Source organism: Pimephales promelas, chromosome 11, assembly GCF_988280905.1.
Source record: "Pimephales promelas chromosome 11, fPimPro1.hap1.1, whole genome shotgun sequence".
NCBI lineage: Eukaryota > Metazoa > Chordata > Actinopteri > Cypriniformes > Leuciscidae > Pimephales > Pimephales promelas.
In genome coordinates, this window is record NC_142779.1 from 32250087 (window position 1) to 32273802 (window position 23716).

Genomic DNA, 23716 nt, shown 5'->3' on the forward strand with positions numbered 1-23716 from the left:
TCCTTTCTGGACAAAGACAGTATAGACGCTTTCATCAGGCGCGTTGCCATGGTGATGAGCTGGCCCAAAGTTAACTTCCGTTCTGTTCGTTTATTAGTGTTAACTGAATAATATGGCATTGACTACAAATGCAGTGAAAGTTAAGGTGATGAGCAGGTTGTTGAGCTGTGGGATGCAACCTGACCTAGGGAGCAAACACAATTTTTAAAAATAAAAATGTCAAGGTTTCCTATGAGGGAGACGGCGGTATTAAAATAGCCTATCTATGTTTATCTGAGTGATAACCGGTACAGTGTTTCCCATACATTTATTAGTGGCAGCCCACCACATTATCAGCGCTGACCGCCACATATTGATTTCCGTGTTTTTAAAGGGTTAGTTCACCCAAAAATGAAAATTCTGTCAGTATTTACTCACCCTCGTGTTGTTCCAACCCCGTAAGACCTTCGTTCATCTTCGGAACACAAATTAAGATATTTAAGATATTAAGATCACTCCTGCATACTAGTCCATAGGCTTCTTGAGGTACTGGCTCTTGCTGTCCCCGAAAAGTCATAAAAGACATCGTTAAAATAATCCAAGTGACTACAGGGGCTCAATCTTAAGTTTATCAAACGACGAGAACACTTTTGTGCGCAAAAAAACAACAAAAATAACGACTTTATTTCAACTATTCGTTTATTTCTCCCTCTGTGCGAGTCAGCTAACTAGTTTAATAGCGTAAGCTTCTGTTATTGTACGTCACACGCATCACACACACATGACCAGCGTCGGCCAATAGTGAGCCTACGTGTGACGTAGCTCTACGCAATCACACTACGTTAACTGACTTACAGGCTCATGGAGAAGGAAGTGAATATTTGAAATAAAGTCGTTATTTTTGTTGTTTTTTTGCGCACAAAAGTATTCTTGTCGTTTGATAAACTTAAGATTGAGCCCCTCTAGTCACTTGGACTATTTTAACGATGTCTTTAATTACTTTTCGGGGACAGCAAGAGTCATTCCCTCAAGAAGCCTATGGACTAGTATGCAGGAGTGATCTTAATATCTTAAATATCTTAATTTGTGTTCCGAAGATGAACGAAGGTCTTACGGGGTTGGAACAACATGAGGGAGAGTAAATACTGACAGAATTTTCATTTTTGGGTGAACTAACCCTTTAACAATTTAAGATGGGAAAAGTTGTAATTGACTGCAGAGTTGCGTGCAGCGCATATACGCACACTCTCTCTCTCTCTCTCTCTCTCTCTCTCTCTCTCTCTCTCTCTCGCAAACACATTGACAGCGGACCAGTCTGTGTATTGAATGGTTAGTATCATAAACAGCGCTGCACAGATCCATCCAACATGCTGTCAATGTGGAGACCCACCTTAAAAAAAGGTTAGCAAGCATGTAAGAAGCCTATAGCTAATAAGGAGAGCTATATTAACCTTATCAAACCCCGCCGTCGCGCTCGCCACAGTTTTTTTAACATCAGACACGTCGGTAGAAAAACATCTTGTCTCCAATTTTTGTTCAACGGATCTGGTAGTGTCACATTTCAGTTTGGCCAGGTAACATATATTTTCTTTGACTGGCAAGAAATACCAGCTACTAGGTTATTTACTTGTTATGGATTGTCTCCGCAAGTCTGCCGGAAGTTAAGTTTGGGCCAGATTAATGCACATGCGCAGTACCGTTTGTTTATGTTGTCACTGCTGAAAGCGTCTATACCGTACATACATTTCCAATGGAGGGACCGAAAACTCTCTAACTAAATCTAAAATATCTTAAACTGTGGATGAAGATGAACGGAGGTCTGACGGGCTTGGGACGACATGAGGGAGAGTCATTAATGACGACTTTCACTTTTGGGTGAACTAACCGTTTAACTTGCGAACCCTGCTCCAATTCAGTTATGTTTATGATTCTGATGCATTGATCATACAAAGCTAAACTAGTTTGTGGTTTTGTTTCCAGAGGAGACCCTGCTGCAATGCACCGACCTTGCTTCCTGTGTCCGACTCCTGAAACCTGAACACCTGAACACCGGCCTGGAGCTGATCCGCCGAATTCAGGAACGCCTAGTGGCCATCCTCCAGCACTCCACGCAGGTAAACCTACTCCTGCATATTCTCACTCGTGCACTTTTAATGGGCTTCAACATGAACTTGGTCAAATGTGTTGCTTTAAAGGCTTTTAACAAACATCTCCGATTGGCAGGACTTCCGCGTGGGATATCAGTCCAAGACCGGGTCAGACCAGGAGACGGCGCAGGCCTCTAATCTGGCCAACAACACAGACGCCAACAAAGAGTGAGCCTCCACACATTTACAGAGAAGAGCCACCGACACATGCAGATGTTTTCACTCTTCTTGTATTGTTTCAGGTCCAAATCAGAAGGAGGCTCTGAGTCCGCTGACTCCGACAACAACAACAACGAAGACCCCGGCGACGAAGCCGAGGAGGATGACGAGTATGACGACGAATACGTCCCAGAATGGCACGAGGATTACGACGAGGAGGACATCGATGACGACGACTTCTTTTCTGATGACGATGAATCTGAAAACTTAGAGAGGGACTTCAGCCCTTTTGACTAAACGACAGCGATACACAATGCCTACTAATAGAAAAGTAGACACTACAAGTACCACACCCATGTAAGAAAGAAAAAAGCGACTATTTGTTATGGGAATCCAGAGTTTTGAGTATGTTTCTCTGTAGCGTGGTCTTTGCTTCGCACTTAGCACCTACTTTGAGCCCTAGCATAAATCGGTTGTTGCACCAAAAGTGGTATTTCACGTTTATTTAGGTTTACGCTGCAGTCATATTCTGAAATTGTAACGTCGTTCATGGCTAATGAGGGCACTCCACTAAGTTCAATGAAGGATCTTAATTATTGATGTTATATCGTAGAGGTGGTCATTTTTTGAAACTGTTCATAGTTTTGTTAACAAATGCAATTTTTTTTTTTCGGTAAAAAAAATTCAAAACAAGGGATTAAGAAAGCAGGTTTTTTTTTTGTTTTTTGTTTTTTATCTGGTCAAAGCTGTCGGCATTGTGTATTTAGTTTGAATACCAAAAGTTCTTGCCTTTATTCTATTTTAAATTTCTTTTTTTTTGAATGCCTTCATATTTGACATTGAGTTGGTTGATCACCATTTGGATTTGGAAAAATGTTCAAAGATTTTGAGAAGAGAGAAACATCAGCATCCGTGTTTAAGGGCTGCATGAAACATGACTGGTTTCGTCCATGAACAAGGATGGTGCTTTAACTCGAGCACCGGAGCCCTCCAAAATATCCTCGTTAAGATGCAGTAATGGCAATAAATATTTAAAAGTATTGTAGCTTGTCGCATTATTTGCTAAGCAAAACATACCTTAACCGCTTTCAGTTTTTCATCAAAAGAAAAAAAAAAGTTTTAATTCTTTGGACATGTTTATGTTCACTTGTATAGAGATGGAGATATAAAATATCTTCCAAAGTCCAATTTTGAATTGAGATAGACCTATATATTCATATACTGTCCATCTTCTGAGATGTTTTCTCTGTTCAACTTAAACTTCAGCTCACAAAATAAATGCTTTTCTTCAAAATGAGTGTAGAGGTTTTTTCTTGTACTATTTAATTGTCTTTAAAGCTACACTGTGTAACTCTTAGCTAAAAACACTTAGTTCTTTCAAAAATATATGTGCTCATTAATGTATATTTACTAAGTTCAAGTAATAAAGTATTCTCGTGAGTGTATAATATGCCATAGAAAATCCATACGGGTAAGGGGTTCTAATGTCGGTCGCCATGTTGCCCCTCCATCTTAAAAGTACATTAGCCAAAGAGGGACATACCCATTAATTGAAGCTTCGCCTTTCGCGTTTACGTTTGAGTTAACACTCGTGGACGAGGTCGAACTGGAAGCCATTTAATCTTGGACTACATTGGCCACCGTAGGAGTTAAAACGAAATCGGAATTGAGAGGAACAGAAACTAATATTCACTGGATGGTCATATACCTTTTCACCGCTAGATGGGGGTAAAAATCATGCAGTGTAGCTTTAATGGCAGGCAGAAAGGATGCTTGCTGAAAGTCCTTTTTTTGATAGCAAAAGTGCAGATGTTGGTAAGTTTGGGCTAACATGTTTCAAGTCAAGAAAAGCTAAGACTATTGCAATTTTTTTATATATATACTGGGAAATATATCTTGTTTCATGTGGTTACAGGGTAAGTGGTGCTTGTATAATTAAAAAAAAGTTTTCCGAGTCAGTGATATAAGATTGTATGTATGCATTTTTATTGTACTTACCCTGTAACTACATGGAACAAGAGGGTAACAAACACCAATACATGAAACAAGAGTATATCTCCCCAATATTTAAGCAAAAGTTGCAATTGTTTTAGTTTTCAGTGCACTTTTGTTAAAAAGAAAAATATTTTATAAATGCATATGTTAAAAAGCCTATACAGTATGTAAAGGTTCACCATTATTTCAAAAAGGTACGTAGTGTATGTTCTTGCTAAATTGATCCCAAATGTAAGTTATCATAATAGTAGAATAAGTAGCTCTTATTTCTATAATACTTGGTATAAATAATTGTTTAATTCTCCTGGTTGTTAACCCAAAATTAAGATATTGTTCCCTTATACTTAGATTGTAAGTACGTTATAGATTACCGAAGGTTACGCTGTAAAATTGCTTTTAATTACGCAGTATTTTCCGGGCTATAAGCTAAGCCTATTTGGCGCAAAAACAGAGCACGCAAGTTCCTGAACGTAATGAATTGTGGGATACCGCTCTGAAGTAGGAATGGGTGATGACACAGTCAGTCTATTTTATTATTGTCTTATTAGACATTCTCTGGTGATATGTTTTGTTACGATTTTACCAATACCGATACTGAATAATCAATTAGTTAAGTGGGTTTTCCAATATAATAATAATAATAATAATAATAATAATAATAGATTTATCACAAAAGCACAATTGTATGAGAACTTATACATTTTTTTTTTCTACCCATAGACCTATATTTCCTATTGCATCGGGGATGTGAAGGGGCTAGTCTGAAGACAGGCAGCAGATGTAGATGAATGGTCACTCAAATAATTGATATCATTTTTTTGTAGCCTACAAAAAATACAGCTGACTGACTGCATTGACTTATGGCAATGGTTTAATGACTTTTCTTTCTACATAATTTGTCTCTTAAACTTCCAAGAGAAGTTGATTTGTGAATATTTTATTTGCATTTTCTTTTAACACTTCTTACTATGTCTACATTTAGAAGACATTTAATAATGTGTCTCAAATGAAAATTTTGTTCAAAATGTCTTATAAAGTCACAGGGAGGCATCTGGGATGGCCAAACTAAAAGAAATGAGATGGTTTCCCAAATAAGGGTTTGGTCCACAAGTCAAATTTGTAAAGAACATGAATAGATGTTATAAATTGAAAAGGGTGACAGATGCAATAAGTGCATGTTACATTAAAAAAAAAAGAGGGAATCCAAGCACAGTCTGTGAAATCATGCTTTGACTTACTAAAGAAGTCATGAAATGGTGACGTGTAAATGGAGTCATTCACTGGAAGGCATCTGTACTGTTACATGTAGTTTTCAGGTATGCTTTACACCCCTGTAATCTCTTAATATGAAGCAGATTTACTATGGCAGTTCTACTCAGCGAGATGAAGAGTCAGACACTTGGTTTCTGCATGTGGCCTCACACCATTTGTGGAATAATGGACTAAAGGTTTCAAGATGGCTTCACTGATCCAAGTTGCATTGCTACCTCGAACAGACGCGTTTTCCTCTTCCAGCATTGGAAAAAAAGGTAAATAAACTTTAAATTTGAGTATATTTTTTGGGATGGGTTCACAAAGAGGCTTGAAACAGTTAGAAACCATAAATAACTGGTTACATTGATCAAACCCAATAATTTGGCTTGCATGAACCCCACGCCACTATGAAATGCGACTTCAGCTGAACTGTGGCTCAATCATCTTCCCTGAATGCCCAAGGACACAAACAACCACATGTGAACAAGGTCATGAAAGGAAAATAGAAGCAACAACTTTTCTAATGCTCCCAAATTTATTTACTCAATTACAAATACATTTATCATCTTCAATATTCTTCATCCTCCTCCCCAAAGTCCTCATTGGAATCAGCACCAACCTCCTCATAGTCTTTCTCCAGGGCAGCCATGTCTTCCCGAGCCTCGGAGAACTCCCCTTCCTCCATCCCTTCACCCACGTACCAGTGAACAAAAGCCCTCTTTGCGTACATCAGGTCAAACTTGTGGTCCAGGCGTCCCCAAGCCTCCGCAATGGCGGTGGTGTTGCTTAGCATGCACACGGCTCTCTGCACTTTGGACAGATCCCCTCCTGGCACGACAGTGGGCGGCTGGTAGTTGATTCCCACCTTAAACCCAGTAGGACACCAGTCTACAAACTGGATGGAGCGCCGAGTCTTGATGTTGGCTATGGCGGCGTTGACATCTTTCGGAACCACGTCACCACGGTACAGCAAACAGCAGGCCATGTATTTTCCCCGGCGAGGGTCACACTTCACCATCTGGTTTGCTGGCTCAAAGCAGGCATTGGTGATCTCCGGCACAGAGAGTTGCTCATGGTAGGCCTTTTCAGCTGAAATGATAGGGGCGTAGGTGACCAGTGGAAAGTGAATACGAGGGTACGGGACCAGGTTTGTCTGGAACTCCGTGAGGTCAACATTTAGGGCGCCGTCAAAGCGTAGTGACGCAGTAATGGAGGACACAATCTGGGCGATGAGCCGGTTCAGGTTAGTGTATGAGGGACGCTCGATATCGAGGCTCCGCTTGCAGATGTCGAAGATGGCTTCGTTATCCACCATGAAGGAACAGTCCGAGTGCTCGAGAGTGGTGTGGGTCGTAAGAATCGAGTTGTAGGGCTCAACCACAGCCGTGCTGACTTGCGGGGCAGGATATACAGAAAACTCCAACTTTGACTTTTTACCGTAATCAACAGATAGTCGCTCCATCAGCAGAGAAGTGAAACCAGAGCCGGTTCCACCTCCAAAACTGTGGAAGATCAGGAACCCTTGCAGACCGGTGCACTGGTCCGCCTAGAGGAATCAGAGGGAAAAGGGAGAAGTGGGTATTCAAATACTGCCAGCAATATCGCAGAAGTCTTTAAAGGGTCACCACACACTTAAGTGTTTCAAAAGAAATGCCAAAATTGAAATGAAATGCCTGTGCGATGGAAATGCCTGTGCAATGGCAATACACACAAGGACACTAGAACATGCAGTCCCATGAACAACCTTTAAAGAACCTCAATTGAAGAGTGAAAACTCACCATTTTGCGCATCCGGTCGAGCACAGAGTCTATAATCTCCTTGCCAATGGTATAGTGACCACGAGCATAATTATTGGCGGCATCCTCCTTGCCACTGATGAGCTGCTCAGGGTGGTACAGCTGTCGATAGGCTCCGTTGCGGATCTCATCTGCATTTCAAACAAAAGAGATAAGACATAAGCGACACTGGAAGTACTGCAAAACAAGTTTTGTAAAGGAAGAAGATAAAAAGCCTGAATGGAGTTCAGTCTCACCAACAACTGTCGGCTCCAGATCAATGAACATTGCACGAGGAACGTACTTCCCAGCACCTGTTTCACTGAAGAAAGTGCCAAAAGAGGAGTCTGCCAATGAGCTGCCATCTCCAACAGTGGTCCCATCTGGCTGGAAGCCATGCTCCAAGCAATACAACTCCCAGCAAGAGTTACCCATCTGGATACCTGCTTGACCAATATGTACGGAAATGCACTCCCTCTGGTTTCCCCAAAAAAAGAAAATAAAAAACATTCACACAGTGAAGAGGTTAGCAGTAACAATAAAGTGACACTCAATAGTCTCACCATTATGCTTGAGTTTTACAGCAAGTAGGAATTAATTCTGAGCCTGTAAATATAAAATACACTCTTAAAACAAACTAAGCTCCCAGAAGTTATTGACCATTACTTTTCTGAAACAAACCAGGTCACCTGTGGAGCTACACCTAACCCCCCACCTGATCTTCATTTTTATTCGTCTCAAATTAGGGCGTGGCTCTTAATGAACCCTCATGCTAACAAGGTAATTAGATTAAAAAAAAACAAGCTTTATTTCACTTGTATTTTTAAAGTTTAAGATGATACTACAAGTAGATCCACTAAGGGAAGATTTTCTTGTTTTAATATTTAGGCTATTTTATTTTGTTTTTCTTTTTTGTAAGATTAAAATCACAAATAGGTTCCTCATGAGTTTGAAGTGAAGTATGATTGCAAGACTGTTAAAGCCTCAGATCATGCCAGCAGGAGTTTTTGCACTTTGCAATTTAGTTATTTTATTTGAATAAGGGAAAGTATTTCTACTTATTTGAAATAAGTTTTCTACAGGTCTGTAAAAGGGTGAAATATCGCAACGTCTATGCAACAAATCTTGAAATTCTTAAAAATATGAATCTGAAATGATGATGATGAGCGCTTGGCTTCTGGGATGTGACTACCACCAATCAGCTACATGGATGACATGACAACCATGACTACAACAGTAGCCTGCACTAATCGGTTATTGGGGAAGTTAACAGATAATATTGAATGGGCACGAATGCAATTTAAGCCCTCTAAATCAAGGAGCATCTTGATGGTTAAAGGAAAGTCATAAAGATAGATAAAACATACTTCATAAATGGTGAGGCAATATCAACAGAGTCTTGGGAGATGGTAAGATGGGGATCTAAAGGACAGAGTTCAAGTGGGAGAAGTTAGACAACAAGCAGTGGAAGGGTTGAAGAGCATAAACAGCTGTGCTCTACCAGGCAAACTAAAACTCTGGTGCTTTCAGTTTGGTCTACTGCCGAGGTTGCTGTGGCCACTGACTGTGCACGAGGTTTCTTTGACAACAGTGGATAAGCTGGAAGCGTTAATAAGTTCATACATCAGGAAATGGTTGGGAGTTTCTACGCTGCCTCAGCAGAGTGGGACTTTATGGTAAAGGAATATTGCAGCTGCCATTCTCTGCTTTAACCGAGGAGTTTACCTGTTCCAAGGTCAGACAGGAAATGACCTTAGTAGAGTCACGCAACAAATGTGTAAGGGAGGCAGCCCCTGTGTTATAAAGTGGTCAGCAAAGAAATCTATGGTAGAGGCAAAGGCTGCCCTTCAAATTGGGGATATCGTGGGACAGGTATGGAAGTGGGGGTTTTAGGCTCAGTTTAGCTCGACCTAAATGGCGCAAGGCAGACCCAGCTCAAAGGAGGAAGCTGGTAGTCAATGAGGTGTGAAAGCAAGAGGAGAGGATGAGGTGTATAAAGACCATTTCCCAAGCCAAGCAGGGAGAGTGGATGAGATGGGCGAGTGTGGAACAATGCAAGATGGGCTGGCAAAACCTTTGGTCAATGGAAGAGAGTAGGATCAGTTTCCTTACTAGGTCAACATATGATGTTCTCCCATCACTGCAGAACCTAAATCTCTGGGTCGGAGAGGATCCCTCTTGTCCTTTGTGTTCATCACCTGCCACATTAAGGCACATTTTGACATGATGTAAGGTGGCTCTTAGCCAAGGTCGGTTTACTTGGCGCCATGACCAGGTTCTGCAATGTTTGGCTTTAGCATTGGAAGGCAAGCGTAGTATGACCAATAAGTTGCCGCCTGTTCTAGCAAAACATTACACGCTGAAGACAATATTCCTCCGCCCAGGCGAGCAACCACCAAGAAAAGGTGTTAACACCGATTCTCGCCCAGGACAACTGGAAGCTGCTTTGGATTGGAAGGTGCTGGCTGATCTTGATCAACGGTTTATTTCTCACCTGAGGTTGCCACCATTAACCTAAGACCAGATATTGTTTTGTGGTCTGGATCAGCACGCATTGTTCAACTGATAGAGTTAACAGTGCCATGGGAGGATGCGGTAGATGAGGCATATGAGATGCAGAAACTGCGGTATGCTCATCTGGCCACTGAAGCAGAACAGCGAGGATGGAGAGTCCAAGTTTATCCAGTGGAAGTGGCTCGTCGAGGATTTGTGGCACATTCTACAACGTAGTTCCTCATAGACATTGGATTCAGTGGCCTAAAGTTGCGTCGCACAGTAGAGGACACAGGAGAAAGGAGTAGCAACTGTCTGTCATTGAGACGGGGAGATTCTAGCTGGCTGTGTACAGGCTGCCACACTACAGTTTCGTAGAATTCTTGAAAAACTTGAAGAGTCTGTTGGTTTATTTGTATAGGTTGCATAGTATTTACAGTCATTACGTTCCTGGGTATATTGCATGAATGACAGGTGGTTGGGCAGATATTGTGTTTTGTGGTAAGTGGTATGCCACATGGAACCGTTGCCACTGAAACTGCTTTAATGCACCAGTGGGGATTGACAGCCTTAGTCAAATAGGTTGGCGCATATGGTTGGGTTGCGGAGAGATTGTGAGATTGTGGTTAGGTCTCAGCAACAGGAGGGATGTAGAGGTCAGTAAGCTGGGCTGAGTTGAGTGGGGGACAGATGGGGCTGACTCTGGGACGCCAGAGTCACTGTCGAGCCCTCTTGAGGTTTCGTGGGCTAGTCGACGAAACACTGAGGACAGAAGGTGCCCACTTGAAGACCCTAGAGATGTCCCCTACTCAGCTCAATCCAGATGGTTGTTATGCTGGTCCACTAGGGAGACCACACTGTAGTTGCAGCCGTCTTGTGTGCTGACGCTCCAAGTACACTGCAGCTGTTAATGCCGGACAGAAGGGGAGTCACACCACCATATGGAAAGTAGCGTAAATGGATGGAGAAGCATAGTTTACTGTAAAGCTATGTCTTAGTTTGTGCTTAACTTGGTTATCAATGGCTTTACGACTTTTCTTTCTGCATAGTTTTTCTTTTAAAGCCACATTGCGGAAGTTTTGGCCACTAGGGTGCACTCGACCTGTAACTTTCACGTCTAGCGTCCCTAGAGGCCACAAGCTCCGCAGCAATGTCGCAAATTAAAGTCAACAAACAGTCAACCGGTCAGCCTCCCGTGTCTTTAGATTGTGTGTGCTTGCAGTGTTTGAGGTGGGCTGGGCAGCCTTGCTCAATTCCCTTATAGCAGTCGGCTGAGAGAGAGCGAGTCGGGTGAGCCCCGTGGGGCTTATGTCTGTGAGTGAATGTGGGTACGGGACAGCGGGCACATTCACTGCACTCAAAACACCATCAGCCTGAGCTGACTGTAACCTTATTCCTGTTGGTTTATTTTTACAGAAACCGTGGGACATGTGGTGTGTAGTGTTTGTGGGTACTACTGAGTCGTGGGCACGTTCGCTACATTTGATGTACCATTACATTTGTCATGAGTCGATTTTATTTGTGCGAGCCCTGCACTGTGGCAGGCTGTGTTTGTATGTAGAAATGAACACTGGGCTGTGGGCATTTTATTACACTCATAACACCAACGGCTGTGGCCGGAATACCAGAAATACTACACTGCTTATATGAATTTATCTGGGTTACCTTGGAAACTGCATTTGTGTGCTGGCAAGCGTCAGCATCGGTCAAGCACCTTTCCGCTCACACCAGCAAGCGCAGAAAAAGCTGGACCAATGTAATATTAATCCTTGCCCTGGCTTTTAATTTGTCACTCTCCCCTTTTCTTGTTTTAGTTTCCTCTGATAAAACCGTTGCCTTCTTCCTTGTAGCTGTTGTTCGGCATGACGAAAACATACAGATGGCAATCAAACGTGAGTTGAGCACTAATGTCAGAATCTGAGGAAGTTTGGGGTGGTGGGGGAAGTGACGTATGCCGTAAAACTGTCGAATTTTGTAGTTCTTTTTGTGCTCAGGTTCCTACCTGAAACCCGAAGTTACAAAGTGCTAGTAAAAGCGATAGACACCTTCAGGCTATGGCAGACGTGTCATTCAACCTATTGTAAGTCGATGTACCATCTCAATGGGTTTTGGTAATATAAAGGTTGAAGAGTTCCACAGTGTAGCTTTAAACTTCCTCTAGCAGTTGATTTGTGCATATTTTATTTGCATTTTCTTTGAACATTTCTTACAAAATATCTACATTTAGAAGACATTTGATAATATTTCTCAAATGAAAATTATTTGTTCAAAATGTCTTAATTCACAGGGAGGCGTCTGGGAGCCAAGCTAAAAGACAGAAAATGACGATTAGATGGAAGTAGTTTCTCAAAGAAGGGCTTAGTCCACAAGTCAAATTTGTAAATAACATAAAGAAAAAGAAGTCACAAATTGGTGACATGTAATGGAGTCATTTTTACTGGAAGGCATCTATACTGATACTTGTAGTTTTCAGGTATGCTTTACACCCCTAAAATCTCTTAATATGAAGCAGATTTACTATGGCAGTTATACTCCGTGAGATGAAGAGAGTCAAACACTTGGTGTCTGCATTTAGCCTCACGCCATTTGAGGAATAATGGACTAAATGTTTCAAGATGGCCCCTGAGAATGATACTGCAGCACTTTGAGCCATTTTGTGTTCTTTTCCCCCCATAGTATCCAGCAAGCTTCACTGAAGCAAGTTACTTACCTCCCACAAATGGGTCTTTCCTCTTCCAGCATTGGAAATGTAAGGAAGATAGACTTTAAATTTGAGCACATTTCTTTGTAATGAGTTCAGAGGCTTTTCTTTTTAAGCAGTTAGAAACCATAAAGGAAGTAACTGACTACATTGAAATCAAACAATAATTTGGCATGCATGAACCCCACGCCAGTATGAAATGTGACTCCAGCTCAACTGTGGCTCAATTATCTTCCCTAAATGCCCAAGGACACAAACAACCGCATGTGAACAAGGTCATGAAGGCAAAACTAGTCAGAAGTTTTCTAATGCTCTGAAATTTATTAAATACACTTACATTATCGGAATTAAATACAATTATAATCTTCAGTATTCTTCATCCTCCTCCCCACAGTCCTCATTGGAATCGGCACCAACCTCCTCATAGTCTTTCTCCAGGGCAGCCATGTCTTCCCGAGCCTCGGAGAACTCCCCTTCCTCCATCCCTTCACCCACGTACCAGTGAACAAAAGCCCTCTTTGCGTACATCAGGTCAAACTTGTGGTCCAGGCGTCCCCAAGCCTCCGCAATGGCGGTGGTGTTGCTTAGCATGCACACGGCTCTCTGCACTTTGGACAGATCCCCTCCTGGCACAACAGTGGGCGGCTGGTAGTTGATTCCCACCTTAAACCCAGTAGGACACCAGTCTACAAACTGGATGGAGCGCCGAGTCTTGATGTTAGCTATGGCGGCGTTGACATCTTTCGGAACCACGTCACCACGGTACAGCAAACAGCAGGCCATGTATTTTCCCCGGCGAGGGTCACACTTCACCATCTGGTTTGCTGGCTCAAAGCAGGCGTTGGTGATCTCCGGCACAGAGAGTTGCTCATGGTAGGCCTTTTCAGCTGAAATGATAGGCGCGTAGGTGACCAGTGGAAAGTGAATACGAGGGTACGGGACCAGGTTTGTCTGGAACTCCGTGAGGTCAACATTTAGGGCGCCGTCAAAGCGTAGTGACGCAGTAATGGAGGACACAATCTGGGCGATGAGCCGGTTCAGGTTAGTGTATGAGGGACGCTCGATATCGAGGTTTCGCTTGCAGATGTCGAAGATGGCTTCGTTATCCACCATGAAGGAACAGTCCGAGTGCTCGAGAGTGGTGTGGGTCGTAAGAATCGAGTTGTAGGGCTCAACCACAGCCGTGCTGACTTGCGGGGCAGGATATACAGAAAACTCCAACTTTGACTTTTTACCGTAATCAACAGATAGTCGCTCCATCAGCAGAGAAGTGAAACCAGAGCCGGTTCCACCTCCAAAACTGTGGAAGATCAGGAACCCTTGCAGACCAGTGCACTGGTCCGCCTAGAGGAATCAGAGGGAAAAGGGAGAAGTGGGTATTCAAATACTGCCAGCAATATCGCAGAAATCTTTAAAGGGTCACCACACACTTAAGTGTTTCAAAAGAAATGCCAAAGAACCACCATTTTGAGTTCCCAAAGAACGCCAATCTTAAAACAGTAAGAGAGAACATTATCTAAAGACACTTCTGTGCGATGGCAATACACACTAGAACATGCAGTCCCATGAACAACCTTTAAAGAACCTCAATTGAAGAGTGAAAACTCACCATTTTGCGCATCCGGTCGAGCACAGAGTCTATAATCTCCTTGCCAATGGTATAGTGACCACGAGCATAATTATTGGCGGCATCCTCCTTGCCACTGATGAGCTGCTCAGGGTGGTACAGCTGTCGATAGGCTCCGTTGCGGATCTCATCTGCATTTCAAACAAAAGAGATAAGACATAAGCGACACTGGAAGTACTGCAAAACAAGTTTTGTAAAAGAAGAAGATAAAAAGCCTGAATGGAGTTCAGTCTCACCAACAACTGTCGGCTCCAGATCAATGAACATTGCACGAGGAACGTACTTCCCAGCACCTGTTTCACTGAAGAAAGTGCCAAAAGAGGAGTCTGCCAATGAGCTGCCATCTCCAACAGTGGTCCCATCTGGCTGGAAGCCATGCTCCAAGCAATACAACTCCCAGCAAGAGTTACCCATCTGGATACCTGCTTGACCAATATGTACGGAAATGCACTCCCTCTGGTTTGCCCAAAACAAGCACATAAAAAACATTCACACAGTGAAGAGGTTAAGCAGTAACAATAAAGTGACACTCAATAGTCTCACCATTATGTTCGAGTTTTACAGCAAGTAGTAATTAATTCTGAGCCTGTAAATACAAAACACACTCTTAACACAAACTAAGCGCCCAGAAGTTATTGACCATTACTTTTCTGAAAGAAATCAGCTCACCTGTGGAGCTACACCTAACCCCCCACCTGATCTTCATTTATATTCGTCTCAAATTAGGGCGTGGCTCTTAATGAACCCTCCCTGAGATAATGCTAACAAGGGAATTAGATTAAAAAAACAATCTTTATTTCACTTGTAATTTTAAAGTTTAAGATGATACTACAAGTAGATCCACAAAGGGAAGATTTTCTTGATTTAATATTTAGGCTATTTGATTTTTTCTTTTCTTTTTTGTAAGATTAAAATCACAAATAGGTTCCTCATGAGTTTGAAGTGAAGTATGATTGCAAGACTGTTAAAGCCTCAGGTCATGCCAGCAGGAGTCACTTTTTTGAATTTGCGCTTTGCGATTTAGTTATTTTATTTGAATAAGGGAAAGTATTTCTACTTATTTGAAATAAGTTTTCTACAGGTCTGTAAAAGGGAGAAATATCGCAACGTCTTTCCAACCAATCTTGAAGTTCTTAAAAATGTTATTCTTAACTGGCATTGATGGTTGACGATCCTTTAACATCCATGAAATCTTTCCATTGCACAAAAGCTTTATACTGGGAAAAAAAATTCTTCACACTATCAATTCAATTCACATTTATTTGTGTAGCGCGTTTCACAATATATATCGTTTCAATGCAGCTTTACAGAAAATTCATGTGTCTACATTACAATTTAGAGTGATCTGTTATCAGGGGACTATGTCAAAGTTATGTATTTCAGAAATTGATGAAGCAGAAAAAGAAAAATATATATTTATGTTTTATAATTTGCTTATTTAATCATTAAGATTAATTACAGACTGCAGCTTTAAATATCATAACCAAATGTAATCAATCATATTTTAAGAAACATTATTATGTTGATTTGTTCCTCACTATTATCTTTTTGATGTGTTTACCATTATAATATTTTTATATGTGTTTTTCTTTTATTCATCTTTATGCCTCAAAAGTTGCTGATAGGGTGAACTATTGTGCTCGCTGTTTAGATGAGGTCAAAAGGCTGCAAGTTTCCAATAGACAGACCACAAATTCTCAAACATCTCAGAATAAAGTGCTAAACTAATGCTATCTTAGCAAAACATCTTGCAGAAGAGACATGTTGTGCAGTAGTTCCTTGTGGTGTTTTGTATTAAGATTAACAACTTTCTGACACATTTGTGGTACAAGGTGTGTATGGCCCCCCTCCAACGGTGGGAAACCACAAAATTACGAAATCTCTTTGTCTTTAGTGTCTGCTCAATGCAATAGTAAAAGAGGAACTGTGCTTATCAGCATCTGCATAAGAGGAGGAAGAATGTCTCATCTTGGATGAGCCCCTGTCTTAAAGAGAGATCTCTCAAACACAACTTTAATATCTCAAGAATATTATACTCAGTTTGTTAATTATACTTTTACTTAGAAATATTAGAAGTGATTTTAACTGTTCATTTTATGTTTCTTTATTAAACTTTTAATCCCGATTATGGATTAATTAATTTTACTCTTCATTTATTATTTGATTGTCTGCTGTTAAGAAATACAATTTGACTTAATCCTCTGACTGGATCTTCTCCCTGCATCAGAAATGTACACAAATCACGCAGCTCAATACAAATCTGCATGTCACCATATGGAGTTCTGAAGGAAAACATTTTAAAGAAAAACAAATTGAAACTATATTTAAAATGAATATTCGTAATTCATTTTTAATATTAAAATAAATGTATTTTTAAAGCTTATAAACCATATAAATATATGATTGCAAATTTCCCACCGAGTTGAAAGTCGTTAAAATACTAGATATGTTTTCCTCAGTAGACGGTTTTATGTCTTAAGTTTGAACATAGGTAAATACCCATTTATAAATAACATTCATTTTATTCATTCATTCGGCTGCGTCAGAAGATCCTTTTTTGTTGTACTTTTTTTTCTTTTTTGGCCATCTTCCGTCGACTCTTATTTTGAATCCGTTGCGTCACATCTGCTGGCCATTTGTATTGTTTCTATGCGTGTGTGGTGTGTTTTTGGAGAGTGAGCTCGTGGGCTGGACCATTGAGCTTTAGTTTGAGTAGCTCATAGCTGAAATCAAATATATTCAAACAGTTTTATTATTTTAATTTGTTACGTTGATGCGACGTAAACAGCATTACATCTGCATGGTTGTGTGCGCGAACTAACGTGTTAGTGACACGGCTCGCCTGGCCCGCTAGCGGCTCACCGAGCAACTTGTGGCTGTTGTACGTCACTAGCCGCTAACCGTTGGAAAATGGGCAAAAACCGCAAGCGTTTGAAAGGTAATGTAAATACTCCGATTACGGGACCTAGACCACCGCATGGCATGCCAGCACCAGCACCACCTCCTCCTCACGGCGGGTTCCGCGGTCCTGCTCCTATCCGCCCGATGGGCCCACCTGGACAGAGGTTCCCTGGGCCCCATCCTGGCTTCGGACCCCCAAACCCCAGAATGATGATGATGATGGATAACATGGAAGGGGACAGACGGTTTATGCATGAAACACAGGGATTCATGATGCATAATGAGCCTTGCCACCCGATGGACTTTGTCAACAGACATGAGTTCCACCGTCAGGCTTTTGACGGTCCTGGTCCGCGTTTCGAGTTTGGGAACCGACCACAAGGACCGCGGTTCTACCGTCCAGAGCTTGACTGTGCACCGCAGTTCCGTTCCCCGGAGTTTTGTGAACGACCTCCAGACTTCTGTCCGCCTGAGTTTATGGGAAGACCCTCGAACTTCCATCCGTCTGAATATGAGGGCGGACCAGGTTTCCACGGGATGAATCCTGGGTTCGACCAAATGGAGCAGTATGGCCCAAGAGACCCTCAGTTTGCGCCACAGATGGATGTACATGTAAGTTTAGGGTCCTCATTTGTCATCTGATGTCACGCTGACTTATCACTTAGCAATAACGCAAGCCAAGTGTTTGGATTTAGGCATGGGATAGATTCGGATTCTGGTCGAATCTTAAAGGGACAGTTCACCCAAAAATGAAAATGTTGTCATGATTTACACACCCTCAAGCTGTTCCAATCCTGTATGAATTTTTTTCCTCTCAACTTGAGGGTGGGTAAGTGATGATGACAGAATTTTCTTTTTTGCGTGAACTATCTCTTAAAGGAGTAGTTCACTTTAAAAAAAAAAATTTGCTGATAATTTACTCACCCCCATGTCATCCAAGATGTCCACGTCTTTCTTTCTTCAGTCGAAAAGAAATTAAGGTTTTTGATGAAAACATTCCAGGATTTTCTCCATATAATGGACTTCAGTGTGAACCAAACTGTTTCAAGGTCCAAATGAGAGTTTCAGTGCAGCTTTAAAGGGCTTTAAACGATTCCAGACGATGAATAAGGGTCTAGTGAAACGAAAGGTCATTTAAAAATGAATAAAAAAGTTTACGTTTTATAAGCACAAATGCTCGCCTTGCTCTGTTCTGCGATGATGAGCGTTCGTGACTCTCCTGTTCAAACTCGTTCATCAAAATGAACAAATCTTTTTTCGAGTCATGACTCAAAGGGTCCTAGATAAGACCCTTATTCATCGTCTGGAATCGTTTAAAGCCCTTTAAAGCTGCACTGAAACTCTCATTTGGACCTTGAACAGTTTGGTTCCCAAAGAAGTCCATTATATGGAGAAAATCCTGGAATGTTTTCATCAAAAACCTTAATTTCTTTTCGACTGAAGAAAGAAAGACATGGATATCTTGGATGACATGGGGGTGAGTAAATTATCAGCAAAAGTTGTTTTAAAAGTGAACTACTCCTTTAATGATTCAGTTTTTCAGTGATCAATGATTCTCACAAAGCTATTGAATGACTTTAGAAAAAGTTTTACAAGTTATATCTAGGGCAGGGTTTTCAATCTTTTTATGTCACAGACCCCCAAATATGATCATCCTCATGTACAGGACACTCAATCTAAAATTTAAAACACAGAAGCTAGCCTATATTTAAGTATAGAAAAGTCAATATTTTTAATATGTTGATTACATTACATTTTATGTGTACATTACTTACAATGCATTGTTTACTTATAACAACACACTTTATTTCAACCTAATGTATTTGTTTATTTAGTTAATTATCCTTGTTAATTTTTGTATTGTTATATTTTTTTTTCTACTCCACTGCTTTTTCACAGACCTGTTGAAACCCCTTATAAAAATATAGTTGGATCAGAGAGAGTATGAATTTTTTAAAATTATTATTAATATAAGTTTGGAGATGAATAATGGAACTTTCTGCTGATAGTGTCATGTGCTTTTGGGTCCATTATAATTGGCAGAGCTGGATAAGATGAAATGTACTGTCTCATAGTACTGATATTTGAAAAAAAAAAAAAAGCTTAAATTTGGGATCAAATTGAGGCCCTGTTTACACCTGGTATTAAGTTTTGGTTGATCGGGTCACAAGTGCATGCCGCTAAATACTAGGGATGTCCCGATCCGATCCACGGCATCGGTATCGCGCCGATACCGGCCCAGAACGCTAGATCGGAGATCGGAGGGGAGAAAAAAATATGAGCGATATCCAGTTTAGCGGTGCAGCCTGTCACGTGATGATTGTTGTGTTTAAGCACACGCGCGCAGAGAATCACTCTCGCTTTTGCGCACGGATTCTAATGTAATCGGATGATTCCACCCACAAAAGCTGTATTTCAGTCTTTTCAGAAATTCATTGGCTATCAGAAAATAGCGTCATTTCATTCTCTATGGGCTCTATGCACGGCGTTATTTCCGGTGAAGCATAGGGATGCTCGATAACTTCCGCCGATCATAGAGTCCAATGCAATACCGAGAATTTATATTGAATTTTATACTCCATGGTTATACTAATGAAACGTTAGTCACAAAAACAGATAAAACAGACACCCCTCGTTGTGTTTATGCTTCTTTTTAAAATTATATTAAATAAACATAACTATATAAAAAATTACGTCTAAACGTATGTACGTTTCATTTCAAAGACGGGAGGACAGTAAATATTGAAGACTCTGCCATAATCCCGTTTTCTCCGGTTTTCCTCTGCTTTAATCTACACAACCGGAAATGGACGAGCATCCTTACGTCAAATGCGGAACTTATGCGTGCATATAGCCCATTGCAACTGGATAGATAAACTGTCACTCAAAGAGAGAGCGAAACTGGCGCGCGTAAAGTTTGAAGCGAAATTTACGCGCAACAGAATCAAAATCCGTTGGCGGTCATTGTTTTTATGTCGACCGAGCATTCATCAAGAGAGTTACCGCTCTGTATTTACTCTGGATAGCAGAACAGCGGCGTGGGGATCATCGTCGCCGTATATTTGTGTCCACCGGACCCTTCGGAGCCGAACCGTTTGGCGAGTTTCACCATTTGCTCGCTCCAGGAGCTGCGCTGGATGACGGCCGCTGTCAGCGGTACTTCCGCCTGTCACGCGCCCAGTTTGATGACCTGTTGTCCCGCATCTGAGCGAGGATCACCCTCGCCCGGCCCCTCATCCATCTAATCTAGCTGTCATTTATTTTTGTTTTGATAATAAATAGAGCCAGCCTTCAAAAGTTATTAACCTGTCCTGTGATTTTTTTTTTCTCTCTCTCACGTCCAGACACGAATTTATGCACATATGTTGATATATATATATATATATATATATAGCACGCTATGTATGTTATGCGCGCAGTATGTCTCGCTCTAGATTCCGGGAGATTTGAACTAATTTGCGGGCATCAGGGAGACGCTATCAATATGCGGGAGACTCCCGGAACTTCCGGGAGACTTGGGATGTCTGTCTTTACAACATAATACTATTTCTAGATATGGAATGAATAACATTCAATACAAAATGAACATGTCTCAATATAGAAATAATGTTTTAAGTGATGAAACATTTGCTTTGTTGTGCATAATCCCACCATGCATTTAGTCATATTAACAAAATAATTTATTGAAGCATCCAGACACTTCACCACGTGAGCAAGCAGCTAGGCTCCTGGTTGGTTGACGCGGCGCGTCAAACGCGTGAATGCACAACGCTCAATTCGCGCCATTCGCGCCAACTTGACGCGCGAATGAGGCGTATTCGCGTCTTCCGCGCCGCGCTCCACGCCTCATTCGCGCCGCAGGTATTTTTCTTGCATTGACTTAACATTGAAATCATTCGCGCCTGACGCCCTATTCGCGTCCGGTGTGAACGTAGCATTAGTGCGTCGAAGTTGTGATAGCGCTGTCGGCTAACGCGAAATGCTACTATTTAAATTCCATGGATGTTTATTCATATATACAATTGTTTTGGACTAAAAACTTCTTCAAATTGGATTGTATGGACGCTTTACAGTGAAACCAAACCATTTTTGTTGGAATGTGGACTAACAGATGGCTAATTGGTGAGTTTCTTCCAGTTTGTGTTGGTTTGTTTTGGCTGTTGGTGGTCTGACAAAGAGACAGATTGTGCCCGCTGTGTTGATTGTATCTTAAAATGGTTTACGTCGTTCGAATCACGAGTTTCTCAGCTTTCCAAAGATATGTATTATGTTTACTTTTGTGTTTGTTTTGTTTTGTCTTTCACAAAGTTAAACCTATAAACCACCCTGTGGGCCGTATACGGCACGTCGGACCACGAAAAAAAAAATATCGGACTAATATCGGTATCGGCAAAAGCCAAAGGTGCGGCATCGGTATCGGTATCGGAAGTGAAAAAGTGGTATCGGGACATCCCTACTAAATACAGGTATAAATGGGGTCTAGAACGTTTTGGATTGCTTTCAATTGTTGTCCTTTTTGCCACAGGACTTTTTAACTTTTGTCCTTTTCAAATACCCAAGTTTGCGTTCTGTGCACTTGACCACTTGTCTTCTTAGGGTGACCAGCAGGCACACAGATTTTAAAGGAACACTGACTTTTTGGGATTTTAGCTTATTCACCGTATCCCCCTATCGATGGGATGGCCGTATCCTTCAGCACACGTTTCATGGTCCGTGTGGCAAACTCCATTTTATTCAAAATAGTCGTCCTCAGTGAAATTATTCACCATTGATTCATCAAATCAGCGTTTTTGGTTGGAATTCTATGAAACATCATGGTATTACGTCCGGTCTCCACTGTTTATTGTCGCAGCTCTTCACAATACAGCAAACACCCATGATTGTAAACTATGGTTTTACTATCTAGTAACTGCGGACTCTATTACTCCAACTAGGGGTGGGCGATATAGCCTAAAAATTATATCACGATATTTCAAGAATATTTGCGATAATGATATTTATCACGATATAGAAAAAATATATATGAAACAATGTTTTATTGGTGATTGCAGCTGGCTGGCAGCAGCATTAGTGCAAAAAAAAGTATAACATAACTCCTCATCAATTTATTTTAACAATAACTACAGTAATACATTAACAATATTAACAATAACTTCAGAAGCCTGCACAATATTGTCACCTAATAAAATTTACCTAAACTTTGAAGTACAAAAAATTTAAACTAACAGCGGCAATCCAATCAAACCTTCAAAATGTAACAGTTGCCTTGCATCTTTTTTGGATTAGCATCAAATGAGGTATACAATACCTAATTTATACAATAATTGTATAAAATCTGAACATTTAGGGAAAAAAAACATTTAGTGGGGAATAAATAAGAGACAATTGTAACACTAAATCTGGTAAAACTTTACACATTGCTCTTTGTATTGTACATTCATGAAAAAAACAAGGTAACAAATCAAAAGGATTAATTATTATATAGCATAGTCTACTATAAAATTGAGGCATGTTTAAAATCTATAGCACAGCTGTTTAATGAGGCAGCAACATATGATCGATAGGACAGAACAAAGGCTATTAATAATCTTTCATTGCGCAAAAGTATTATGATATGAAAGGCTCCAATATATCGCACAGCGCTTATGCGCATCCCGAGCGCTGAATGATGCGCTTGAAGCAACACGGAGTCACAGCGCGCACGCGCAGCGCGTCGAATACTCCGCACTGAACAGTTCAAAGCACAAAGGAAATAAATATTGATGCGTAGCTTCGTTTATAATATACAGTATCTATCTATGCAATCGTTTATTGAGTCCTTTCTTTTAACAGTTTTACATTTCAGTTACTGTGCGCGTGATGAACAATAGTGCTCTGACTCTAGTGTTGTGCTCTAACAGACACCCGGCCGGTAGAAAGTAACATGATGATTTAGTTACAGCAATAAAGTCCAGCAAGATAAAGTTGTTTTATGCGAAACCATAGACCTTTTATTTACAAATCAAATATTATAATAATAGTAACTTTGAATCATGTTAGAAAGAGTTTAATCGTGTTGGCTGTTGTACCCGAACTGCGGAAACTCTGAAGGAAGATTAGGCGAATGCAAAATGTACGCTAGTAGGGAAGTGGTGAAACGAGTTTACATGCATATTTGACAAAAATTGTGTTGTTGGAGATCTGACCTCTTGTACTCAAACAACTTCCATACTATTGAAGTAGCTCCCTTTTTAGGAACTAAATCTTGATCTGATCCGGAGGCTGACATGCTGCTGTGTTGTTGTGCGCGCGCTAAGTAACGTAAATACGCCATACGTCATCATATCATCAATATCGCGATATGACAATTTTTTATCATGTAAAATTTTATACCGGTATTATCGTGGACGGTATGATATGGCACAGCCCTAACTCCAACTCTGAACAAACTCTCTGCTCCTCACCATGGTGCGTCTCAGGTGCTGCGGTTATCACTCCTCCCAAGTAGCAGTGCTTTGTCTTCTGAGAATATAGTTCCCAATATTTATATGGTTAAAAGATGTCTGTGTCTCATATAACCTTGTTATTTGTACACTCTGTGACTGTACAAATCACAAGATGTAAATAGGAAAATGTTTGCGTTATTTTGTCACTTATTTGGGATTAGTATGCTAGCTGTATCCATTTACATCCAGTCTTTGTGCT

The 23716-nt window shown here is 40.9% G+C and overlaps 4 protein-coding genes across 11 annotated transcripts in view; 2 read left to right on the top strand and 2 right to left on the bottom strand.

The window, feature by feature from the left end:
- Positions 1 to 3579, top strand: part of cul9 (cullin 9) — a 71901-nt gene extending 68322 nt beyond the window's left edge. For 5 of the 6 annotated variants that reach the window (XM_089117295.1, XM_089117296.1, XM_039690554.2 and 2 more), the window contains 3 exons: positions 1960 to 2093; positions 2203 to 2294; positions 2369 to 3579. In XM_089117295.1, coding sequence (XP_088973421.1) covers positions 1960 to 2093; positions 2203 to 2294; positions 2369 to 2582 — 440 coding nt within the window. In that variant the 3' untranslated portion in view covers positions 2583 to 3579. Of the gene's footprint in view, positions 1 to 1959; positions 2094 to 2202; positions 2299 to 2368 lie in introns of those variants that run through there. The other variant, XM_089117294.1, reaches the window with a different exon arrangement.
- A 2438-nt stretch (positions 3580 to 6017) lies between these two features.
- LOC120492333 (tubulin alpha-1B chain-like) lies at positions 6018 to 8031 on the bottom strand. Its single transcript, XM_039690567.2, has 4 exons — positions 7874 to 8031; positions 7568 to 7787; positions 7314 to 7462; positions 6018 to 7080 (listed from the first exon to the last, which is right to left on the bottom strand). The coding sequence occupies exons 1-4, from the start codon at positions 7874 to 7876 to the stop codon at positions 6103 to 6105; spliced, it is 1350 nt and encodes a 449-aa protein (XP_039546501.1). The 5' UTR covers positions 7877 to 8031; the 3' UTR covers positions 6018 to 6102.
- Positions 8032 to 12805: 4774 nt separating this feature from the next.
- LOC120492330 (tubulin alpha chain-like) lies at positions 12806 to 14827 on the bottom strand. 2 transcript variants are annotated; one of them, XM_039690566.2, is made up of 4 exons: positions 14675 to 14827; positions 14368 to 14587; positions 14114 to 14262; positions 12806 to 13848 (listed from the first exon to the last, which is right to left on the bottom strand). In XM_039690566.2, exons 1-4 carry the CDS (start codon positions 14675 to 14677, stop codon positions 12871 to 12873), a joined length of 1350 nt encoding a protein of 449 aa, XP_039546500.1. In that variant the 5' UTR covers positions 14678 to 14827; the 3' UTR covers positions 12806 to 12870. The 2 variants fall into 2 exon arrangements, with proteins under 2 accessions (XP_039546500.1, XP_088973423.1); XM_089117297.1 differs by lacking the exon at positions 14675 to 14827 and having other exon boundaries at positions 14368 to 14611.
- Positions 14828 to 16759: 1932 nt separating this feature from the next.
- LOC120492326 (uncharacterized) overlaps positions 16760 to 23716 on the top strand; it is a 37244-nt gene continuing 30287 nt past the window's right edge. For both annotated transcript variants that reach the window (XM_039690560.2, XM_039690561.2), the window contains exon 1: positions 16760 to 17644. In XM_039690560.2, coding sequence (XP_039546494.2) covers positions 17042 to 17644 — 603 coding nt within the window. In that variant the 5' untranslated portion in view covers positions 16760 to 17041. The remainder of the gene's footprint in view (positions 17645 to 23716) is intronic.

Coding starts and splice junctions, on each gene's coding strand:
- LOC120492333 (XM_039690567.2), bottom strand. Junction 7,463..7,567: donor TCTGGAGCCGACAGTTGTTG/GTGAGACTGAAC, acceptor TTTGAAATGCAG/ATGAGATCCGCAACGGAGCC. Junction 7,081..7,313: donor TCGACCGGATGCGCAAAATG/GTGAGTTTTCAC, acceptor TGATTCCTCTAG/GCGGACCAGTGCACCGGTCT.
- LOC120492330 (XM_089117297.1), bottom strand. CDS start 14,611: ATGTGCTTGTTTTGGGCAAACCAGAGGGAGTGCATTTCCGTACATATT. Junction 14,263..14,367: donor TCTGGAGCCGACAGTTGTTG/GTGAGACTGAAC, acceptor TTTGAAATGCAG/ATGAGATCCGCAACGGAGCC. Junction 13,849..14,113: donor TCGACCGGATGCGCAAAATG/GTGAGTTTTCAC, acceptor TGATTCCTCTAG/GCGGACCAGTGCACTGGTCT.